General features: G+C 44.5%; 1 protein-coding gene across 1 annotated transcript in view; it reads right to left on the bottom strand.

Moving 5' to 3' along the window:
- LOC138662147 (relaxin receptor 1-like) overlaps positions 1-25,372 on the bottom strand; it is a 405,515-nt gene that overhangs the window by 172,439 nt on the left and 207,704 nt on the right. Inside the window, exons 3-4 of the mRNA XM_069747334.1 lie at positions 12,819-12,914; positions 9,187-9,292 (exon numbers count right to left, since the gene is read on the bottom strand). Of these exons, the coding sequence (XP_069603435.1) occupies positions 9,187-9,292; positions 12,819-12,914 (202 nt within the window). The remainder of the gene's footprint in view (positions 1-9,186; positions 9,293-12,818; positions 12,915-25,372) is intronic.

The following is a 25,372-nucleotide window of genomic DNA, read 5'->3' as shown; positions in this document are numbered from 1 at the left end:
GGAAACGTTTATTCTCAGCGAGGTAGGTCAAGCGTAGGACCTCGTATAAGAGAGATGCCGTAAAGTGGCTACGAGGTACACATAAAATTGGCCATTTTTATGCGCTAAAAGCTCTCATTTTTCATATTTCTAGTGCAGTAATGCAGTTAAAATTTCGTGTTTTCAAGTTTGCATGTTTTGGCGCTGCAGTGTGCTGCCCTATTTACTTAATTACTTAACATCACATCATTGCTCACAATAAGTTGGAGAAAACTGCGATGTCTTGTCAAACATTTTAAGATAATGCATTTTTTTTTAGTCATATAGAGGTTGTCCATCTGCTTAAAAAGTTGTTTCAATTTTTTGGAAATGCGATCTAATTAAAGGGGTTGGCCACTAATCCTTTATTCATGGCCTATCCTTAGCATAGGCCTTTAATATCTGATTGTTTGTTGTGGGACACCTGGCACCCCTGCTGTTACCGGCGCTGGCCAGAAGTTCTCAGATGCTGCCTGAACATAGCAGCTACATCATTTCTACAGCGGTCGGGGCTGGATACTGCAGATACACCCTCTATACATTTGAGTAGGGGTGGATCTGCCATATCCGGATGCAGCCATTATAGTTTTGATAGAGCTGACGTATTCCCACAACATCTGAGAGCTTTAGGATGACGCTGGTAACCGTTGGTTGGCAAGGGTACCAGGTGTCACACCCTCATTGATCAGATATTAATGGCCTATTATAAAGATAGACCATAAATAAAAAAAATAGTGACCAACTTCTTGAAACTCATTAACATACTTTGATTATGGTGGCTGTTCCGATGTCTCTATTTAAGAACAGGTGTGCTCCTCTATGACTCGCTCCGATTCTGAAAGGGAACTTTCCTCATCTGTGTCAGCAAATGACAAGTTATCAGCCTGAAAAGAGCTGACTTTCCGGCTCACTTAAATAACTTGCCTAGCCCCATTTTTTTTTTATCTCTGCATCAACCATGATGGAAACTGAGGTTGCCTTAGCTAATGAAATGAGCTACATAGACAACACTCTTCATCATGTGCCAACACATTTTAATGGTTAGGTGAAGAATATGGTTTAATCTTTAAGGCAGACTACATTCCCTTTACAGACAACACTGCATCCTGTGGCTTGGTGTTAATGTTTCTGCATCATACAGAGCAGGTATTGAGTTTAAAACCAGGCAAAGATCTACTGCTAGCACTGTCAGAGGGCTGGTGGGGTCCCTTTCCCAATGTGTAGGAGACACAACACATTACCTCCTGTGTTAATAACACTTTACACTTCATAGGATTTAACTTCAGCAGTAGACCCAAGCTACTGTTAGGACTGGCGGAACGCACCAAGAAAGGTTATATAGATGCGTTCGCAGTCCGGGGTCCACCGTGCAGGTGGAAACTTGCTGCTAGTAAATACAGACTATATGGCGGTACACTAAAGTATATACACGTGGGTTCAACCTCACCCAGCGTGAAGGGAGCAATCCTGTTGCGTCACAGGATCGCGGTACCGCACCTAAAGCGCGAGCGAGTAGTCAGCGTACTTAACCCCAACTGGGATTGAAGTCCGATTAGACCCTCGCTGGCACTACACCACAACTGGGTGTGTAAGGAAACTAAGAATAAATATATAAATGCACAGGAGTGCGAGCAATGCCGCACTGACGGACGCCACCAACCACACTGGCTTGGGTATGGAAAGCGCAAGGCAAGCGCACGGCGCCGTACAGGCGGACACAGCAAGAGGATGCTGTAATGTGTGTATCGTGCAGATGATTAGTCAGGCGCTAGATAGCTACCAACATCCGCGAGCAGACAACAACTCTAGGGAGGGATATTTAGGAGCTTTCATCCATCGACATACAGTTAGGGCCAGAAATATTTGGACAGTGACACAAGTTTTGTTATTTTAGCTGTTTACAAAAACATGTTCAGAAATACAATTGTATATATAATATGGGCTGAAAGTGCACACTCCCAGCTGCAATATGATAGTTTCCACATCCAAATCGGAGAAAGGGTTTAGGAATCATAGCTCTGTAATGCATAGTGTCCTCTTTTTCAAGGGACCAAAAGTAATTGGACAATGGACTCTAAGGGCTGCAATTAACTCTGAAGGCGTCTCTCTCGTTAACCTGTAATCAAAGAAGTAGTTAAAAGGTCAGGGGTGGATTCCAGGTGTGTGGTTTTGCATTTGGAAGCTGTTGCTGTGAGCAGACAACATGCGGTCAAAGGAACTCTCAATTGAGGTGAAGCAGAACATCCTGAGGCTGAAAAAAAAGAAAAAATCCATCAGAGAGATAGCAGACATGCTTGGAGTAGCAAAATCAACAGTTGGGTACATTCTGAGAAAAAAGGAATTGACTGGTGAGCTTGGGAACTCAAAAAGGCCTGGGCGTCCACGGATGACAACAGTGGTGGATGATCGCCGCATACTTAATTTGGTGAAGAAGAACCCGTTCACAACATCAACTGAAGTCCAGAACACTCTCAGTGAAGTAGGTGTATCTGTCTCTAAGTCAACAGTAAAGAGAAGACTCCATGACAGTAAATACAAAGGGTTCACATCTAGATGCAAACCATTTATCAATACCAAAAATAGACAGGCCAGAGTTAAATTTGCAGAAAAACACCTCAAGAAGCCAGCTCAGTTCTGGAAAAGTATTCTATGGACAGATGAGACAAAGATCAACCTGTACCAGAATGATGGGAAGAAAAAAGTTTGGAGAAGAAAGGGAACGGCACATGATCCAAGGCACACCACATCCTCTGTAAAACATGGTGGAGGCAACGTGATGGCATGGGCATGCATGGCTTTCAATGGCACTGGGTCACTTGTGTTTATTGATGACATAAGAGCAGACAAGAGTAGCCGGATGAATTCTGAAGTGTATTGGGATATACTTTCAGCCCAGATTCAGCCAAATGCTGCAAAGTTGATTGGACGGCGCTTCATAGTACAGATGAACAATGACCCCAAGCATACAGCCAAAGCTACCCAGGAGTTCATGAGTGCCAAAAAGTGGAACATTCTGCAATGGCCAAGTCAATCTCCAGATCTAAACCCAATTGAGCATGCATTTCACTTGCTCAAATCCAGACTTAAGACGGAAAGACCCACAAACAAGCAAGACCTGAAGGCTGCGGCTGTAAAGGCCTGGCAAAGCATTAAGAAGGAGGAAACCCAGCGTTTGGTGATGTCCATGGGTTCCAGACTTAAGGCAGTGATTGCCTCCAAAGGATTTGCAACAAAATATTGAAAATAAAAATATTTTGTTTGGGTTATGTTTATTTGTCCAATTACTTTTGACCTCCTAAAATGTGGAGTGTTTGTAAAGAAATGTGTACAATTCCTACATTTTCTATCAGATATTTTTGTTCAACCCTTCAAATTAAACGTTACAATCTGCACTTGAATTCTGTTGTAGAGGTTTCATTTCAAATCCAATGTGGTGGCATGCAGAGCCCAACTCGCGAAAATTGTGTCACTGTCCAAATATTTCTGGCCCTAACTGTACATTCATCTACACACACACATATAACATTATGAGACAATACTAGCGCATGGCCGTGCGGTCATGCGCAGTTTATATAGTTGCAGCACAGGAAGTGGCTACAGCACTTTTGCCCTTCCAAGACCTGCCAAGAGGACCAATGGAATGTGCTGCAGAGCCTGAGCACATGACCCTCGATCTCCAACGGGAGATCTTACCCTGGGCATGCTCAGTACGTGCAGACAAGGACTTAGTCCCAGAGAAGTCCGCTCGCTGCTGACCAGCACTGACTTTAATGGCAGAGACTGGAGAAGCAGCAGCAACTCTTCGCACAGAGTCAGACTGAGCGAGACGCTGGGATCGACGTCCCTGCTGAGCAGACTCCACTGCGGCTGGAGGAGAATGGGAGACCGCAGCGGAGACAGATCGAGATTCCCCCTGTGCAGCAGAGGAAACTCGACTCCTAACATCACCCCCCCTCCTAGGGCCCCCCCCTCCTTGGGCCTCGCTACGTTCGAAGGCAGCAATGAGCTGCGGAGCCCGAATGCCTGTCCTCGGGGCCATAACCCTTCCAGTCCACCAAATAAAATTTTATACCACGCACCACTTTGCACCCCAAAATAGCGTTCACCTCATAATCGTCCGTAGACGAACCCGATGTCCCAGCAGATGACTCGGAAAACCGGGACATATACACGGGTTTCAAGAGGGACACATGAAAGGTGTCGGTGATACCCAGGCGTGGCGGAAGGGCCAAACGATAGACCACAGGATTAACCTGCTCGAGGACCTTGAATGGGCCCAAGTAGCGAGGAGCAAATTTAGTGGACTCAACTCGCAGCCTGATGTTACGGGCGGAGAGCCACACCAAGTCGCCAGGAGCAAAGGTCGGAGCGGGGCGCCGATGAGCATCAGCGGAGGACCTCATTCTCTCCTTAGAGGCCCGAATGGCATCCTGAGTGCGGTCCCAAATATCCCGTGCCTCCACAGCCCAGTCTGCCACCCTGGAGTCGGCGGAAGACACGGGCATAGGCACAGGTACCCGTGGATGCTGACCATAGTTGAGGAGGAATGGGGTTTGTCCAGTGGAGTCGGCTACGGCGTTGTTCAGTGCAAACTCTGCCCATGATAGCAAGGATGCCCAGTCATCCTGCCTGGCTGAAACAAAATGTCGCAGGTATGTGACCAAGGTCTGGTTGGCCCTCTCTACCAACCCATTCGTCTCGGGATGATAAGCGGAAGAGAGATTCAACTCAATACTGAGAAGACGACAGAGCTCTCTCCAGAACCGAGACGCAAACTGGGGACCCCGGTCACTGACAATTTTGTCTGGCATACCATGCAGGCGGAAGATATGTCTAATGAACAACGCTGCCAAGGCCCGTGCAGAAGGTAACCGCGGCAGCGGCACCAAATGCACCATTTTTGAGAAATGATCGGTGATGACCCAAATGATGGTACAGCCGCGAGACTTGGGCAAACCCACAACAAAGTCCATCCCGACCATCTCCCAGGGCCTATCTGCCACCGGCAAGGGATAGAGCAAACCAGCTGGCCTTTGATGCGGAGATTTATTTTTGGCGCAGGAGACACACGCCAGAACATAATCCCTGACATCCCGGACCATATGCGGCCACCAGTACGTCCTCGCCAGTAGCTCAGATGTCCTCTTTGTCCCAAAGTGTCCACCCACCCTGGACGAATGAGCCCAAGAGAGAACCTCCGGTCACAAATTAATGGGCACAAAAGTCTTGCCCGGAGGCACAGACTCTAGCGAAACCGGCGCCACGGTTCTCAGGCTCTCGGAAGGGACAATAAGCCGAGGCTCCTCTTCCTCCTCCTCAGTTGACATAAGGGAGCGAGAGAGAGCGTCAGCACGGATATTCTTCTCCCCGGCGAGATAATGAAGGGAAAAGTGGAACCGGGAGAAGAACAGGGACCATCTGGCCTGGCGAGAATTTAGCCGCTGAGCTGTCTGCAAATAGACAAAATTTTTGTGGTCCGTGTAAACTTGGAAGGGAAACCGCGCACCTTCCAGAAGGTGTCTCCACTCCGAAAGGGCCAACTTCACTGCTAGCAACTCCCTGTCCCCGATGGAGTAGTTCCTCTCCACTGGCGTGAAGGTCTTGGAGAAGAAGAAGCATGGATGCTTCCGACCTTGAGCATCCTTTTGGTAGAGGACTGCTCCAGCACCAACGGACGAGGCATCCACCTCCAGTAGGAATGGCTTATCCACATCGGGACGATGTAAGATGGGAGCGCTAGCAAAGTGGGACTTAATAGAAGTGAAGGCCTTGGAGACCTCTTCCGACCACAATTTGGGATTCGCTCCCTTCTTGGTGAGGGCTACCAAGGGAGCTACCAGAGTTGAGAAGTGGGGAATGAACTGGCGGTAATAGTTTATGAACCCTATAAAGCGCTGCACCGCTTTAAGAGAATGGGGCTCTTGCCAGTCCATCACAGCCTGTAGTTTGGCAGGATCCATAGCCAATCCCTGGGCGGAGATGATATAGCCCAGGAAAGGTAAGGACTCCTGCTCAAACACACACTTCTCCAACTTTGCGTAAAGAGAGTTTGCCCGTAGGAGGTCGAAGACTCTGCCAACATCTCTCCGGTGGGAGTCAATATCTGGAGAAAAGATGAGAATATCATCCAGATAGACTACAACCGAGGTGGAAAGCATATCCCGGAAGATGTCGTTGACAAAGTCTTGGAAAACGGCAGGTGCATTACAGAGCCCGAAGGGCATCACCAGATACTCATAGTGCCCATCTCTGGTGTTAAATGCCGTTTTCCGCTCGTCCCCCTCACGGATGCGAATCAGGTTATAAGCACCCCGCAGATCTAGTTTAGTAAACACTCTAGCTCCCCGAAGCCTATCGAAAAGCTCAGATATCAACGGCAAAGGGTACTTGTTCTTAACTGTGATAGCATTAAGATCCCTGTAGTCTATGCATGGACGTAGTTCTCCATTCTTCTTCTGCACGAAAAAGAACCCTGCCCCAGCAGGTGACACTGACTTCCTGATGAACCCTCTTGCCAGATTCTCTTGTATGTACTGAGACATTGCCTCCGTTTCCGGGAGAGATAATGGATAGACTCGACCCCGGGGAGGCTCAGCACCAGGCAAGAGATCAATAGGACAGTCATAGGGGCGATGGGGCGGAAGGGTCTCCGCTGCCTTTTTGGAGAATACATCTGCATAAGACCAATATTGCTTGGGGAGAGAGGAGAGATCTGCGGGTACCTCTGTAGTAGTAACCTGAACGCACTCTCGATGACACCTGTTCCCACAAGATTCACCCCATCCCAGAATTCTGCCTGAGGACCACTCGATGTGAGGAGAGTGGTACCGTAACCAAGGTATCCCCAAGAGAACCTCATCAATTCCCTCAGGAATGACGAGTAGAGATATAATCTCCTGATGAGATGGTGACATGGACAGAGTAAAAGGGATAGTTTGATGTGTAATCTGTGTGGGCAGTGTCGACCCATTCACCACTCGTACCGTTACTGGTTGAGATAGCATGACCAGAGGAATTGCGTGACGTTGGGCGAAGGCTGAAGACATAAAATTGCCCTCCGCCCCAGAATCCACGCAGAGTCCCACCGAGTGAGAGGATGAGCCCAATGTTATTGTCCCCTTAAAGGACAATTTGGAGGCAAACGTCGCCGTGTCTAGTGCACCTCCACCAACTACCACTAGACGCTGACGTTTCCTCGACCGCTGGAGACATCTGGAGGCAAGATGTCCAGACTGTTGGCAAAGATGACAAATCTGGAGTGCACGAGCGGTCCGGGACTTAGATCCTGCTCGAGACTCTACCATAGGCTCATGGGGCTCAGGAGCCTGGTCTGGAGATTCCAAAGGTTTGGCGAAGGTGGGAGCCAGCCGAAACCTCTGCCTACACTGGGCTCGCTCTAACCTCCGCTCGTGAAAACGGAGATCAATACGAGTGGATAGAGAAATTAATTCCTCCAGTGTGGCGGGAATCTCCCTAGTGGCCAGGGCGTCCTTAACGTGGTCAGCCAGCCCCCTCCAAAATATTGGAATGAGGGCTTTATCCGACCACTCCAGCTCAGATGCTAAGGTGCGGAAATGGACAGCAAAATGACTGACCAAGGACGAGCCCTGAGTCAATGCCAACAATTGGAGCGCCGTATCATGGGTGACACGAGGTCCCAAAAAGACCTGCTTCAGAGTGCTCAGAAACAACGGAGCACTCTGCACCACATGATCGCCACGCTCCCACAGCGGCGTAGCCCACTGCAACGCTCTGTCCGACAGAAGAGACACTATAAATCCCACCTTAGCCCGCTCTGTAGGGAAACGAGAGGCCAGAAGCTCGAGATGGATAGAGCACTGACTCACGAAACCCCTACAAGACTTACTGTCAACAGAGAATTTCTCTGGAAGCGGGAGGCGAGTTAGAGTCGGGACAGGAGCGGCAGTGGACAAGGTGGCTGCAGCAACACTAGCAGCCTGAACAGTGACAGCAGTGACATCCACAGCTGAAGTTGAACGCTCAAGAGCCGCCAACCTTCCCTCCAGCTGCTGGATGTACCGCTGTGAACGCTGATCGTCCATCATTTACTAGCCAGACCCTGTCGCTAGTATTCTGTTAGGGCTGGCGGAACGCACCAAGAAAGGCGATATAGATGCGTTCGCAGTCCGGGGTCCACCGTGCAGGTGGAAACCTGCTGCTAGTAAATACAGACTATATGGCGGTACACTAAAGTATATACACGTGGGTTCAACCTCACCCAGCGTGAAGGGAGCAATCCTGTTGCGTCACAGGATCGCGGTACCGCACCTAAAGCGCGAGCGAGTAGTCAGCGTACTTAACCCCAACTGGGATTGAAGTCCGATTAGACCCTCGCTGGCACTACACCACAACTGGGTGTGTAAGGAAACTAAGAATAAATATATAAATGCACAGGAGTGCGAGCAATGCCGCACTGACGAACGCCACCAACCACACTGGCTTGGGTATGGAAAGCGCAAGGCAAGCGCACGGCGCCGTACAGGCGGACACAGCAAGAGGATGCTGTAATGTGTGTATCGTGCAGATGATTAGTCGGGCGCTAGATAGCTACCAACATCCGCGAGCAGACAACAACTCTAGAGAGGGATATTTAGGAGCTTTCATCCATCGACATACATTCATCTACACACACACATATAACATTATGAGACAATACTAGCGCATGGCCGTGCGGTCATGCGCAGTTTATATAGTTGCAGCACAGGAAGTGGCTACAGCACTTTTGCCCTTCCAAGACCTGCCAAGAGGACCAATGGAATGTGCTGCAGAGCCTGAGCACATGACCCTCGATCTCCAACAGGAGATCTTACCCTGGGCATGCTCAGTACGTGCAGACAAGGACTTAGTCCCAGAGAAGTCCGCTTGCTGCTGACCAGCACTGACTTTAATGGCAGAGACTGGAGAAGCAGCAGCAACTCTTCGCACAGAGTCAGACTGAGCGAGACGCTGGGATCGACGTCCCTGCTGAGCAGACTCCACTGCGGCTGGAGGAGAATGGGAGACCGCAGCGGAGACGGATCGAGATTCCCCCTGTGCAGCAGAGGAAACTCGACTCCTAACAGCTACTTCCCCACCATGCCAGGTGCTTATGAGGGCCAGATCAATAATGGCAAAAGTCACCCTTGAATCACTACACTTAATACTTACAGAGCTGTCACATTCACAGATACTGGAGGGACAAACTGGAATTCCTGACTGGAACAGTTTACAATTCGCTTCTTACAGTCACAGTTCTCAGGGTAGATATCCAACTCTGTAAAGATGAGATATGCATAAGAGTAAAACAGCCCAACAAACTTTTAATGAACAAGTAGCTACTTAGCTACTGATCATTATTTACAGAGTACGAAAGTGGTAGTCTGAGAATGGTCTTAGCCGTTAGGTAATAGCAGACATAGGTCCTTATCAACCATCATCGAGCGTGACAACACCAAACAGAGTAGTTTGGAATGATGGTAAGTATTGGCCATGGGCCACCAACAAATCAAGATTTGCTTTGGACATACCAGTGTGGACACAACAGTAAATGCAATGCCTTTGCTTGTTTTCCTATTGGAATGTGTACATTATAGATTCAGACGGAAGTCACCAAAACCATGAAGTGAAACATGTTGAAACAAGGAACATAAAATTTGTAAAACAAACCAGAATATGTAATAGACTTTGGATATCTCAAAGTATTCCCATTTTGCTCTGATGTCTGCTTTAAACCCCTAGGCATTTCTCATGGAGATTCATCAGGTAGCCACTTGGAATGGCTTCATAACAGCTTTGAAGTTCTCAGAGGCTCTGAGCTCTTGTTGGTTGCTTGCTTTCACTATGCACTCCAGCTAATTCCAAACCAACTCAATTGGTTTGAAATTGCATGATTATGAACACCATATCATCTGATGAAACACTCCATCCCTTTCCTTCCTGGTCATAGCCATATTGGGCTTTTCTGCTTTCAATTTGGAATATATTAATACATACCAACACAATGACCAGCAAAGAACTCGCACAGCATCACACCTTACCCTCTATGGTTCAAAGTGAATATCACACATGTAGAAAACAACCGCTCACCCTTTTTTCCGTCTCACAAAGATATTGCGATTGGTACCAAAAATCTCAAATTTTGAGTCATCACACTACAGTACACATTTGCACTGATTTAATGTCTTTTCTTTGTGTTGCTTGGCCTAAACAAATCTCTTCATATTATTTGCAGTGCTCAGTAGTTCTTAGAAGGAATTTGCCTCTCACAGACTTCTCTAGACAGTTGACGTTGAGATGTATCTGCTACTTTATGTACTTCAAGGTTCTAGCAATTTTCCCGATGGACTGACCTTCATGTTTAAAGTAATAATGGATTATCATTTCTCTTTACTTTCTTGAGTGTTTCTTGTCATATTTTGGCTTTCAAAAGTTATGGAATATGGCTTAGCACTGTATGAAACTGTCTACCAAACTTGGCCCTGCAATACACACCTAATAGTCGCAAAAACTTTCTAATGACTGGCAATTCCAAAAATAAACTATTGATGGACAGATTGCATAAGCTGTCATTTCAGTTAAAGGGGGTACTTTGAGGAATCCAAGGTTTAACGCACATTCTTGTTTGTTTTACACATTTCTTTACTCCTTGTTTCCATGCTTGTTCCCTTGCGGCTTTGCTGCCTTCAGTTTGAATCTACTATGAGCTCATTCCAATAAGAACATCCATTGCATGAATAGATTTGTCCAAACTTTTGACCAGTGCTGTATATTGCTTTATTCTCAAACGAGTCAACGGCAACAGGATGCAATTGTATAGGCATCCATCTGTATCCTGTTATAACACTATACTTTTTTGCTTTGAGTAATAAAAATTCCCCAAATCCTTAGTTGCTATCAACTTGGTCAGCCACTTCAACCCAACCCACTCGTAGTCGTACTAGAGAGGCCTCAGTTTTATTTCCACTGACTCTAATGTATACCACCCTTTGAGCCCCAACATTCTTGAAATCAACTAAATTGTTCTTTAGACATTGAGGAGCCCATCTCATGATTAATAGTGATAGTAATTCATGATAGTGAGTAATCAGGGGGATTGCTCATGTTTACTATTGCTTCATTCACATACAAAATCTTGGTTATCCCTTCTACTGAATGGTGGGGGTCCCAGCAGCCTGAACCCCAATTATCATTCTTCTATCCCCTATTTTATATATAGCTGATGAATGTTGTTTAAGTTATAGTCAGTCATGAATGCAATTGCACAATCTCTGAATCTAGAATTCTTTTTTGTATTCTCTCTAGTACAAGTAGATAATTCATACAATGCTGGTTCCTGTCTCAAATGTCAGAGTATTGTCTCATTTGCCCCATGGACACAGTCCCCACTAAGTGGGTTAGTCTGAACATATGTCTTCAGGAGTACTCTGCTCTTTAGCCTATTCACTTACTTCTTGATGGAGATGGGTGCACGAACTCTTTCTTCAGTGATAGTTGAGACTGAGTAAAATTATACTTTGTAAGACCTGAAAGTGCTATTGTGACTCCATCAGGTCTGACAATGCTTCTTATAAAATCTACACTGTTATCTCTATATTTACATACAGAGATAACAGTGCCTTTGAATATGGCTCAGGAGCTTATGAGGAAAGGCTACTTTAACACTAGCGTTCGGCTAGTGTGCGTCGCGCTAGCGTCGGGCGACGCAGCGGCGACGCACGCGTCATGCGCCCCTATGTTTAACATGGGGGACGCATGCGTTTTTGCTTGTTGCATTTTTCGACACATGCGTCTTTTTTGACGCTAGCGTCGGACCAAAAAAACGCAACAAGTTGCATTTTTCTTGCGTCCGATTTTCGTCAAAAAACGACGCACGCGTCGAAAAACGCAGCATTTTTGCGTTTTTCGGTGCGTTGTGCGTCGCGTCGCCGACGCAGCGGCGCACAACGCTAGTGTGAACGTAGCCAAAGTGAGTAGTAATTAGGAGAAATGCACTGGCTAAGCAACCACAAAGTGGGGGTATGGGAGCTTCTGATTTTGCAGGACTGAAAACATCAGTTCCAGATCAGGAACTGACATAAAGGGAGAGATTAGTCAAGAGCAACTGGTAAGCAGCATCGTCTAACTGCTCTGTAGAAATTAATAGGCTGGAGAGAAGTGGCCAGGATCTAATGAGTTAACTCCGTAGCCTGAACTGTAACTAATGCAAATACTTGATTAGGCTCTATTGGATGTTCTCATTGGCGACAAGTCGAAAACAATGTATGATAGAAGCTCATGTGGAAGGAGAATGACAACAGATAGAAAAAGCAAGTCACTTGCAAACTTGGTTATTTTCATGCTAACTATACAACTTTCAGAACATGAAAAATCCCCTTTCATGTTATACATATAATTGTAACATGGCCATACATGTTACATTAATGTTGGCTAAATGTGGTGACTATTATGTCACCAGCCTACCTTTTCATGTGTAAGGGGACCTAATGGCTTTCCCATGAGAGATAATGTCATGGTAAAGAAGCAACAAGGAATTAGATTATAATATATGAATTCTTCTTAGAAGTAAGCCATCACCAGTGGTGTCTGGCAGAAGGCTACTGTCTTCTCTCTAGTCAAAGCACATGCTCCTTCACCAGTCCCACAACTGCAAGTGCATGGGATGATCAAGACATAGCTTTCTGCCGAAGAAGCTTGCACTTTTTATTATTTTCTGTAGATACAAATTATCTTAATTACAGGACATATCTGTTACATTTATTGGAAACATATCCAAACAGTCCATGTATTCATTGCTGACTTACCACATTCATATTCATGCATCTCCTCGTCCTGGTCTGCTTGATTGCCTCTGGCACTCTGGATGGTATCAAACAGTTTCGGCCATCCACTGTTATCCACTGTGAGCAGTAATAAATCATTAGCACGGTGACATACTGACAAACATTAGCTGACATGATCATATTGGTTATATTTTTCAGTCACCCGCATTATACAGTATAATAATTCATTTTTTTTTAATGCTCTTGATGATTCAAGGCCTTTGTGTGTGATTAATGAATACATGAATTCCACTATTCCACACATAAAAAATGTGAGGAACTTCATTAACATTTTTTGATGAAAAAAAGGTAATAACCAACCAATTATGATAAGGTGTACCATAGTATGGATGGTCCCTTACTGTAATGACATACCTCTTCATGTGCCTAGCCAGGCCTCAACAGAATGGGGGGGGGAGAGATAGAAACCAGGCTTAAGGTACCGTCACACTAGACGATATCGCTAGCGATCCGTGACGTTGCAGCGTCCTCGCTAGCGATATCGTCCAGTGTGACAGGCAGCAGCGATCAGGCCCCTGCTGTGCTGTCGCTGGTCGGGGAAGAAAGTCCAGAACTTTATTTCGTCGCTGGACTCCCTCCTGACATCGCTGGATTGGCGTGTGTGACACCGATTCAGCGATGTCTTCACTGGTAACCAGGGTAAACATCGGGTAACTAAGCGCAGGGCCGCGCTTAGTAACCCGATGTTTACCCTGGATACCATCCTAAAAGTAAAAAAAAACAACCACTACATACTTACCTACCGCTGTCTGTCCTCCAGCGCTGTGCTCTGCACTCCTCCTGTACTGGCTGTGAGCGTCGGTCAGCCGGAAAGCAGAGCGGTGACGTCACCGCTCTGCTTTCCGGCCGCTGTGCTCACACAGACAGTACAGGAGGAGTGCAGAGCACAGCGCTGGAGGACAGATGGCTGTAGGTAAGTATGTAGTGGTTGTATTTTTTTACTTTTAGGATGGTAACCAGGGTAAACATCGGGTTACTAAGCGCGGCCCTGCGCTTAGTTACCCGATGTTTACCCTGGTTACCGGCATCGTTGGTCGCTGGAGAGCGGTCTGTGTGACAGCTCTCCAGCGACCAAACAGCGACGCTGCAGCGATCCGGATCGTTGTCGGTATCGCTGCAGCGTCGCTAAGTGTGACGGTACCTTTAGCTTTAATTAAAACCTTTCTTCTAAAGACGTTTCCTATCTCACCACTTAAGACATCTTTCCTCATTAAAAAATAAAAAAACATCTTTATGGAGGAATCACCATAAATTGCTGTTGGTTGTTTGGCCACCAACTGTCACTTGGTGATATCCATCCTTATACAGTACGTATTTTATGACCACTGAAAGTTTCCAGTCGAAGTGTCAGGAAAAGTTTATACTAATAATGAGACTCAACAAAGTTCTCCACATGAGCTGCCTACCTCCCGATAAATGACACAAAAGCTAGAGTGAAGGAGGGATTGCAATTTGCTGGCAATGCAATCTTCTATCAACCACTGAGAGCCATAGCATTCCATTTATGCTCTATCAATATATATCAATATATATCACTGCAGGGACTAGCAGAGAACCCTTTACATAATGTTTCATGTATTTTCAACAGGAAATGATCATGAGTTGATGGCTATTATTTTGTGCACTAACGTGTGCACAGAAAGGTCAATTGACTGGTTTAGATTCACCCACAGAAGCAGCCACAATCAATATCTTGTATTGATGAGCCTAAGCAAAGCCGAGGCTGCTGTGTGGATGTGCTACATGTTCCATGGTATAAATTAGAAACTTAAAAAACTTTTTGTAAAAGCAAATTAAGTGAACTTAGAATCAGAAACCGATGAGCATGTACAGCTTCTTGACATCCAGGAGTTCTAAAACAGACTAATATCCTGATCATTTGTAAATATACCCATAAAAAACACCACATACATTTAAAGTAGAGATGGGTGAACTCCTGGATGTTTCAGTCTGGCGGGTTCAGCCAAACAGTTATAAAAAAAGTTCAGTTCTGGTACCAAAACAGTACCCGAACCCAGACCCAATTCATTTGAATTTGGGGCCCGAACATCCAGTTTTTTCCACGCTGTCATGTACATGACATCTCGGCAACACTGCCTCTGATTGGCGGTAAAATAGCTACCGTCGGTCAGAGCTGCAGTTCCCTCTCTGTCAAATGACAATGTGAGCCTGCAGTGGTGATCGGAAGGAAAAAGTTTACCTACGATCACTGCCGTCAGCTGATGTGACTACTACTCCCATCAAAGTACGTCTGCTGCCGCTAATAACAGCAAGAGCAAGCAGTGACTGATAGGAGTATTCATCAGCCGGTGTCTGCGCACTAAATAAATAATTAAAAAGAAAAAAATGTCATGGACTCCCCTCTGTATTTTTGATAACCAGCCTAGCAAAACTGACAGCTGTGGGCTGCAACCCTCAGTTGTCAGCTTTAGCAAGAATGTTTATCAAGAATAGAGCGCCTTTTTTTAAATTATTGAAATAATATTAAAAAAAAAATATGTGGGATCCCCCCATTTTTGACAAACAGCCAAGCTAAAGCAGGCAGCTTGGGGCTGGAATTCTCAGGCTGGTAAGGGGCCATGGATATTGGTCTCCCTCAGCCTAAAAATAGCAGCCCACAGCTGCCCAAAAAATGTGCATCTATTAGATGCGCCAAATCTGGCACATTGCCCAGGCTCTTCCCACTTGCCTGTGGTGGTGGAAAGTGAGATTCATATTTGAGGGACTTTAAGTCAGTATAACTGTGTTTGTTATTTTTAACTAAAAAAGTAAAAGTGTGTTTTCTTACCTAATATATAATTGCCTAGAATACTACTTCCTGCAATTTGTGCCAACTTCCTGTCCGGAGCTAATGTCCGGAGCTAATGTCCGGAGCTAATGTCCGGAGATAAGTGACGTCAACAGTGTCCAGTGTCTGATTGGTTGCCGCCTGCTGCGAGCGACCAATCAGAAACGTGCCGTACTGTGACACACTCCGCCCGCCATTTTGGTGTGATTTTTGAATTTTTACCTCACAGCAAGTTTCTACTGCGTGGAGGCGGGCCCAGTGACGTTGCTCTTCAAGCTCCTGCCGAATTTCGTCAAAAAAATGATAATACCATTTACCAAAACTATATATATTTAGTTGTGAAGTGGTTCAGTGACATTTTCACACCAATTTTGAACTTTTGTTTGGTGTTTTCTCCATATACTGCCTATTATTTTTGTTCTTTCTTACTATTATTTATTAATTGTATTATTCTTACATTTGAATAAATAAAGTATATATGGATTCTAGACTCCCGATTCTTTAGAATCGGGCTGCCATCTAGTTTAAAATAAAAGACTTTATTCTGGCTGTGTGTTTGTTCATAAAATAACTACAGGATTAGTAATGAATAGACATCTTATAGATGACTCTCCATTTCTAAGCAGTGGGCTTGATGTCACTGGACAATAAAAAGGTGATGCCAACCCCACAAATATGAACCTCACTTGTTACCACCACAGGGCAATTGGAAACAACCTGGAAAAGTACCAGCATTGACGTATCTTATAGATATACCTCTTCTGGGTGGCTGTGGGCTGCTATTTTTAGGATGAAGAGGGCCAATATCTATGGCCCCTTACCAGCCCCCAGCTGTCTGCTTTAGCTTGGATGGTTGTCAAAAATGGGAAAGATCCCATGCCGTTTTTAAAATTAGTTACTTAAATAATTTTAGATAGTGTGCAACCCCTCTATTCTTAATAACCAGCCATTATAAAGCCAGAAGCTGTGGGTTGCAGTTCACAGCTGTCAGTTTTGCCTTACTGGTTATCAAAAATATAGGGGAGCCCACCCCAGATTTTTCTTTTAATATTTATTTAGAGCGCAGGCGTCGGCTGATAATACTCCCATAAGCCACCTCCTGCTCTCGATGTTATTAGGGAAACAGTCGTAGGCTGATGGGAGTAGTAGTCCCATCAGCTGCTGCCAGTGACCAGAGGTAAACTTGTAAACTTTTTACTTCCGAACACAGGTGCAGGCTTACTCTGTAATGTGACAGCATGAGAACCGCAGTGCTGTGATCGGTGGTATGAATCTTATGGCTGTTCAGAGCTGCCGTAGTTTCAGCGTGAGAAACACCCAATGTTTGGGGTTCCAAACCCGAACAGTAACATGAACTTCCTTGTGAAGTCCGTGTTCGGGATCCATGCCCCATCCACAAACTTTACTGTTTGGGTTCAGCTATCTCTAATTACAAGTCATACAGAAAACTAGGTATTTATTATAGCCATACTCTCTGAATGTGTTACAGGCTGTTCACTGTTAGCTGTGGTATAATCACTGTATTATACTGTGGTATAATCACTGTATTTAGAAAATCAGCTCATGCTAAGGTGCCCAAGCATTAAATCACACATCACCTAAAATCAGGCCAGTCCATCCCTCGTCCCAGGAAGAGATACACTGGTTTGACCATGATATGGACCATAATATGGTAATATTATGGCTCCCTGTCACACTGTAAGAGTGATGGACTGTTCTGCTGCGTTCCTACCCCTGAAGACAACATTCGCATCATGTAAATAACGTCATGCGTTTTATGTAGATAATGTGTCATGTTAAGTGTGAACTATGTACTGTGTTTTAGGGTCTCTTGCAACTAGACTGTTAATGTAGCAATGGAAGGTATTATATTGCATGGTGTTATTGTAGGTTAAGATATAGATTAGGATCTAGAGCATAAGTTAAGGACATTAAGTTTAGAACATACTGTTATGGATAAGATACAGTTAATGCTCGGGTCTAGCACACAGTGGGAGCGGGATAATGTTAATAAAAGAGAGGGGCATTTACTGATAGCAAGATAGATATGGAAACACCATGACAAGATCAACTTGAGGAACAGTGGGCTGCTATGGCCAATATGTACCAAATGTTCAAGGCATGGGACACCGTACTGGAATCCCAAGCGGTTGCTCTTTTCATGTCGGGAGCCCAAAGTCTGGCATAGGGGCTGCCGGACACATCATGTTCTCTGGCATACCGTAGAAGATGGACAGGGACTCGCATAGATGGAAGGTAGTGGATCCTGGTGCACTGCTGAAGTGTAATGAAATCCCTGGGGCTCATGGAGTCAGTGGGCTTAGGGATAGTCCAGGACGAACTAGTTGTAGGGCTGAAGATGTGTTGTGCTGAGGAAGTAAGGAATACGAAGTATTGTGCCCTATCCCACGTGTTACAACCTGATGAACTGGATTTGACCAGTAAATGTTTACTTGTTGCAATGAACTTGTTGTCCCCTGAATTGTGTGTTGTGGCTTCCTGAGGATGGAGGCCCGAAGACAGCGACCTACAAGGTAGTGTAGTGCACACTTGGACTGGGACACTGTTTTCCTGAGAAGTGCCAGAGCGTAGTTTGACAGCAGCTCAGTCATGACTACCGCTCTCGACAACTTTACAACACTATTACCGGAATAATTAAATTTAGTGACAGATTGATATGTCGCGAGCCTGTATATGAATATGATTGTCTAGTGCCTTTGGACGCTGTCCATCAAGCTTAAAAAGGTTACTGTTTTGCAAAGAAAATTAGGACATATCAGAGCATGTTTTATAACAAATTTCCTCCAGTGCTTCTTTATGTGTTCACCTCACATGTCCCCATAGAACCCATGCCGAAATAAACACTCTGGACACTGATTTAATTTAAAGTGGAAATAAAATGGCCGTGCGGTTTTATTCAGGGTTACATAAAATACCATAAAATACTTCCAATAAATAAACGTCCGAAATAACATATTTAAAATTCTCCAAAAATTCCAAATGTCCAAATCCACCCATACATGGGTGATTTATCCCCACGATTAAAACCACACGACAGGAGGAACGATGACATAAAGGGAGGGAGGGTGGGCTCTTCGTTGCTCTTGCGCCAGCAACTGAGGTAATGACAGCTGTCAGTCAGATTTGTAAATAAATAAAAACCGCCAAAACGCTCTCCACCAATGAAAATGCAGGGAAAAATAGCGCTCAAAAACTGGAAAAAACCAGTCTGTCACGAATCACATAGATTCTGACTGAAATTTACATTGCTAAAAAGTGAGGAAAACTAATAAACTAAGCTCATAGCAAGGTCCATGGGGACATGAGACCCCCGCTTTATTTATTTTCAGTTTATGCGGGGGGGCTTACATGTCCCCATAGAACCCATGCCGAAATAAACACTCTGGACACAGATTTAATTTAAAGTGGAAATAAAATGGCCGTGCGGTTTTATTCAGGGTTACATAAAATACCATAAAATACTTCCAATAAATAAACTTCCGAAATAACATATTTAAAATTCTCCAAAAATTCCAAATGTCCAAATCCACCCATACATGGGTGATTTATCCCACAAGGCCAAGACTAACAGAGTCGAGGCCCCCCCAAACCACACAGCCATTTTTCAACTATGTTGCCCAAGTTCAGATTAAAAATGTCAAGTCCTATGTTGGACAAGTGAACCAAATCTTGTCTAAACAGACCAGGTAAAAACCCCTCCAAATCCACATGCCTAAAAGAAAAGCCTCCTAAAAGGGGAAAAAATTTCATCATTTCACGGTTTACCCTTTTACGAATTTTATCCATAAAAGCCAACTGCTGTTGCTGCCAAAAAAGTCTGGGAATGATCTCGGAAAAAACGAGACAAGAAAATGGAAATTTTTGTTTCAAAAAAATAAGATCAGACCGCATGGCCGCTAATAAATTATGCGTATTGATCTTCCCAAGATCATTCCCAGAAAGATGAATGATTAATAAATCCGGGTATGGAAATTTCAACAAACAATTATTTAGCTCATGCACCAAAGAAGCCCACTTCAGTCCACGGATGCTATGCCAGTAGACCTGCGTAATGGAAGGGTTAAAGGACAGATTCTCCGAGTAACAACGCTGACTAGCCCTCTTCTGGGCCCAGAAAATAAAGGAATGGCCAACAATCCAAACAATATTTGGACCTAAAAGAAAATAAATAATTAGTCAGCATATAAATGATGTCGAACGTACAGTTTAAAACGATTCGATTCCCATCTACCCATTTTTTTGATTCTGGCATCAGATAAGCCGGCTCTAAGAGGCTTCCGTAGCCGCACCTATCCTAAACGAATGAGAGGATATCCTGAGGTGACTCTTTCCCAAAAAAGATAGACATTTTTTCAAAATAAAATTGAACTGAAATACAGTGACTGGTGATTCATCTTTATGCAAAAACAACGAGCCCTGCACCGCAGGCCTAACCACAATCCATTTGGAAAAATTAAAAACTGGGCAAATAGTTTTGTCATCAAAAGATTTCAAACAAATTTCACTACCTCTTCCCATTTGATCTGTTTTAGAACTTCTAATAAACACTAAAAGGAAGGAATCAAAAATTTTAACGTCCTCCAGCCTGAGCCCGGATGGCTCAGCTTTCTTATAAGACACTATCTCGCCGACTCTAAGAGCTCCAAAAAAACAAATTAAGAAAATGGCGTTAAACAACAGTGCTTCCTCTGGTTTTGAGCAGACATTAATCAGCACTGAACAAATGTTTCTTAGCAACGACAGGGAAATGGGACGTCTGGAATCTGGTACAAAATTCTCTCGTTTTAGGCCCTTCAAGAATTGTTTAACCAGAAAGAGGTCAGTCAACGCAGATTCCCCGTGGGCCTTCAGGAAAAAGGAGACTCCTGCGAAGCATTTTGCTAACGCAGAGTAAGATAAATTCTTCTTAAGTAAAGATTCCGCAAATTGCAGAGCAACAAAAGGGTCGGAAGTCAATGCATTAAACCCGTGAAGAACACAAAAATCAGACCATTTTTTCCATGCGGCCGAGTAGTCAGCCCACGATCGTTTGGACAGGGAATTTTCAATAAAATGCGGAACTAGGCTGAGATCACGTCCCAAACTGATGGAGGACAATGGGTCGCTTCCTTGTCTGCTAGCGGAACCTGTTGGGAAAAATTAGTCCACTGACTATTCAATAACATCTCAGTTAACGATTTAAATTTGCTATAGCCCACTTTCGCCTTCAGCCATACGTTGTTTTTCAAACATAGAAAAAACAGTTGTCTCAAAATCTTTGCGGCCTGACGATTCTTTGAAGAAAGGGTGTTGATGGCAAAAACGACTGCTTGGTTAGAGGAGAACAACAGAATTCTTGAATTTTGCAAGTTTTTGCCCCAGATGAAGATAAGTGAAAAAATTGCAAAAAGCTCTAAGAGCAGGGAATTATTCATGACCCTGATAATATCGGAATCATCAGGCCAATTCAAGCGAACCCAATGAGATGAACATACCAAGCTGACACCTAAGGAAATATCTGCGGAGAAAACCAGAGGAATAGAATCCGCATTGATAAAAGGAGATTGTAAAACCGATTTACCATTAAAATCGGACAAAAATGACAGCCAAATTCTAGCGTCCTCCTTGAGCTCAGAGCGAACTCGAATGTGGCATTTAGGTGAAGAAAAACCTTTGGTGGCTTCGTACAAACTCCTAGAAAAGACTCGGCCCATTGGAATTACCCGAAGAGCAAAGTTCAGCAGGCCTAAAAGCGCTTGAAGATCTTTGAGAGAGATTTTATCCTTAGACAAAAATTCAGAAAGAGAAGCACGCAGCTTGGCAACCTTATCCTCAGGGAGAATAGCTTCCATTTTTACAGAATCGATTGTGATGCCTAAAAATTCAATTCGATTACAAGGGCCAACAGTTTTATCAATCGCGATAGGAACGCCAAAGTGAGAGCACATCCGAAAAAATGTGTCCAGGGTAGCCTGACATACAAGTGAATGAGGAGGACCTATGAAAAGGAAATCATCCAGGTAGTGCAGTATCCCTGCTTCCTTACTGTTGGATTGTAAAACCCAATGCAAAAAAACGGAAAACGTCTCGAAGTAAAAGCATGACAATGAAAAGCCCATTGGGAGGCATTTATCGAAAAAAAAACAGCCATCAAAATGGAAACCTAATGAGTTAAAACCCATAGGGTGAACTGGTAGAATCCTAAAAGCCGATTTAATATCGGATTTCGCCATTAATGCAAAGGAACCGAATTTCCTTAGCAAATCCAATGCACCGTCAAAGGAAGAGTAAGAAACTGAACAACATTCCTTATCAACTTCATCATTTAAAGAGTGGCCTGGCGGATACGAAAGATGGTGAATTAAACGAAATGAACCGGAATCTTTTTTAGGTACGACCCCCAGAGGTGAGATGCGAAAATTTAAAAAGGGGGGGACATAAAAGGGCCAGCCACCCTACCTAATACTAACTCATTATGGATTTTTTCCCTAGCAACTTCTGGAAAAGCAGAAATGGAGGATAAATTATTTACTATAATGCAACCCTTCCCTTTGAACTGGGGTACATGAAAGCCATCATAAAAACCCTCAAACAAGAGCTGACTACTCTCCTTGTTTGGGAATCTGTTTAGCCAGTGAACCATATTTTCCAAATTCACTGGCGTCCGGGCCTTTTGGGTTAGGATCCTTACTTGCAGATTGCTGGGCTGCCTGCTTCTTAAAGCATTTGGACATCGGATGGGCATTACCGCAGAAGGAGCACTCGTGCCTGAACCGGCAATTATTACTCCATTTGCAAAAGGATTCGTTAAAGGCGAAGCAGACGCCTCTTTTAGGAAAGGAATTAACCGTTTGCCTACCCGCGACTTGTCTTGACGGCAGCATGAGGTTAATCCACAACCCGATATCTTTCGTACCCCATTTAACCTCAGGGTGAACAGATAGCTTATGCCTAAAAGCCTCATCATAGTGAAGCCAAGCAGAGCCGCCGAAATTTCTATAAGCTTCTAAGATAATATCGACGTGCTGAAACAAGCTACTGCAAAGCTTAGGGGATTTCTCCCCCAAAACTGCAGCGTATATAGCAAAGGCTTGTATCCAGTTGTTAAACGATCTAATGTTACGCCTACTATCCTCAGAATCTGCTCTGTCCTCTTTTTTATCAGACTTCGGGGGCTGATCTCTGCGAGGGATAAGAGAAAATATATCGATAAAATTATTGTTCCAAATAAGCTCCTTAACCGAGGAACTTAAATGGAAACCAAGTGGAGACAGTTCACAAGTTAGAGCCTCTTTAAAAGGATTTAATGGGATGGAAGCTATAGAAGGCGTATCGATACGCATAGAGTCAATAGTAATCTTAGGAACGGATGAGGGAAGGGGAGGGGGAGTGGGTACAACATCCCCCATAGCTTCACACACTACTGATTTGATAAAATCCCTCAATTCACTATTAAGTAAAATTTGATTAATGTTCTCACCCCTGTCAGGCTGTACCTCCCGGCGACGCTCACCAGAAATGCCTGCGCTCAAGCCCATGGGATTAGGCGAGCGCGGCTCTCTGAAGGAACTTGATTGAAGATCCTCTTCATCTTCTGAGGACTGTGCAGCAGCCGCTGGAGCCGACCTTCCCTGCAGGTCCGATGCAAAGATGGCCGCTCTGGAGAGAGAGCAGGAGGGGACCGCAGCGCTTTTACGGCCCTGCCCCACTCCTGCCTTTCCGGCTGCTTGAGATGACGTCGCCGGTTCATCTAAGGGGCGACGGCCGACATCTCTCGCCGGGCTGCGGGACTTCGCTGAGGCGCAGCGTCGCGGTTTCTTTCCGGCGTCACGTTGGCTACGCTTGGGCGCCGGAGAATCCGACGCTGCCGCTGAGACAGACCTTGACCTCCTGGAGCGCGATACAGCGCTCGACGCTGGCTGGGCGGCAGGTACCGGGCTTGAAAGTGGGGGGAATGCCTCCGGTTAGGTAGGAGGAGGGATAACTTCAGTGCCCACCGGCGTTTCCTTCATTGCTAGGCAGCTTTTTAGCCAGTCTAAGCCATCCTGGCCCCCTGCCCTAGCTAAAACTTCCTGGACTAGCTTTTCCATGGCAGCGTGGTACCTCTTCGTTGCTCTTGCGCCAGCAACTGAGGTAATGACAGCTGTCAGTCAGATTTGTAAATAAATAAAAACCGCCAAAACGCTCTCCACCAATGAAAATGCAGGGAAAAATAGCGCTCAAAAACTGGAAAAAACCAGTCTGTCACGAATCACATAGATTCTGACTGAAATTTACATTGCTAAAAAGTGAGGAAAACTAATAAACTAAGCTCATAGCAAGGTCCATGGGGACATGAGACCCCCGCTTTATTTATTTTCAGTTTATGCGGGGGGGCTTACATTATTGTAAATTCAGGGCTACACTGCATAAGATTCTACAATTTTACCATTTGAAATGGAATGGAGAGCAACAATCTGCATGACACAGCCCTGTAAAAGCTGCACAAATAAACCAAAAATAAAGTCAGACTTGGGTATCTTAGCATTGTACCTGGGGAAAACCTGTATGAGAATCATATAGTGATAAAAGAGTCACACTTTTTGGCCTATTTGAGTCCACTGTAAACTTCTCACATTTACAGATTACTCCAGTAAAACTAGTAGTCTATAATTCCCAGAGTATATTGTCTCTTGATCAAAGCATCAGTCATGTGTGACAGACACATTTTAAATGCATTGAAATAATTTTCAGAAGCAATGATAATATATGTGTATATTGTGCACAGAGATGGTGACGCGGAGTGCTGCAGAAATGATACATCATTTGCTGGAGATTACTGACAAAACAATCTATATCTAGAACAGTCAAATAAAAACTTCCACATTGCAGTATATTGGGACTTCAGAGATAAGCTAATCTAATGTGTAGTCAGGATATCTGTGTGGTTTTAATGTGCATTATTATACATATATTTATCCTGTGTATTTAAGAAGAAACAATTTAATTATCTTTTTAAAAAATGGCATTAATTGAAACACTGCCAGTCAACCACCCTCCAGTGGATAAGAAATAAAGGAGCATTCAGAAAAGGACGGTTAGCTCACGTTCCCATGATGAGTTTTTGACATTGACATTTTCATTGCGTAAAAAAAGCAGCGTCTTACAGTTCCCACAAAGTGGATGGGATTTATAGAAATCTCATGCCCACTGTGCTTTTTTTATGCTGCGTAAACTGACCTGAGGTGCATTTTTGAAATCCACAAGATTACAATTTCTCTTGAGGGTATGCTGAGCTTTATGTTTGAAATAGATATTGGCGTGCACACTGAGGTATTTCACTAACGGAGATGCCAATTGAGACGATTGGTGAGATCCCTCGTAGACTATGTAGAGAAATATCAATTGCACACTCCTTTTGAATGCAAACAAGATTTCCTTTATTAAAGTTCAAGACGAAAGAGCAACCTTTGAGTGTCGTCAACACGTTTTGGCCAATTAGGCCTTTTTTATGACAGTTGCATTCAGTAGGTATTCTCTTCTAGACAGGGATTTTCTCTTCCCTGGCGGTGCAATTTGTTAAGTCTGAAGGGTATTGTTCAAGAGTAGTGATGAGCGAGTGTACTCGTTGCTCTGGAAGCCGTAAATCATGCAACTAAGGAGATGAAAACTATATCTCTGAGCAATAACAAATACTTGGAGGTCACCCAAGCGAGCTCGGGAAAACTAATACTCGCTCATCACTATT

This window comes from Ranitomeya imitator, chromosome 2 (genome assembly GCF_032444005.1).
Source record: "Ranitomeya imitator isolate aRanImi1 chromosome 2, aRanImi1.pri, whole genome shotgun sequence".
Taxonomy (NCBI): domain Eukaryota; kingdom Metazoa; phylum Chordata; class Amphibia; order Anura; family Dendrobatidae; genus Ranitomeya; species Ranitomeya imitator.
The sequence above is the reverse complement of the archived record's forward strand: the minus strand, read 5'-3'. Positions and strand labels throughout refer to the sequence as shown.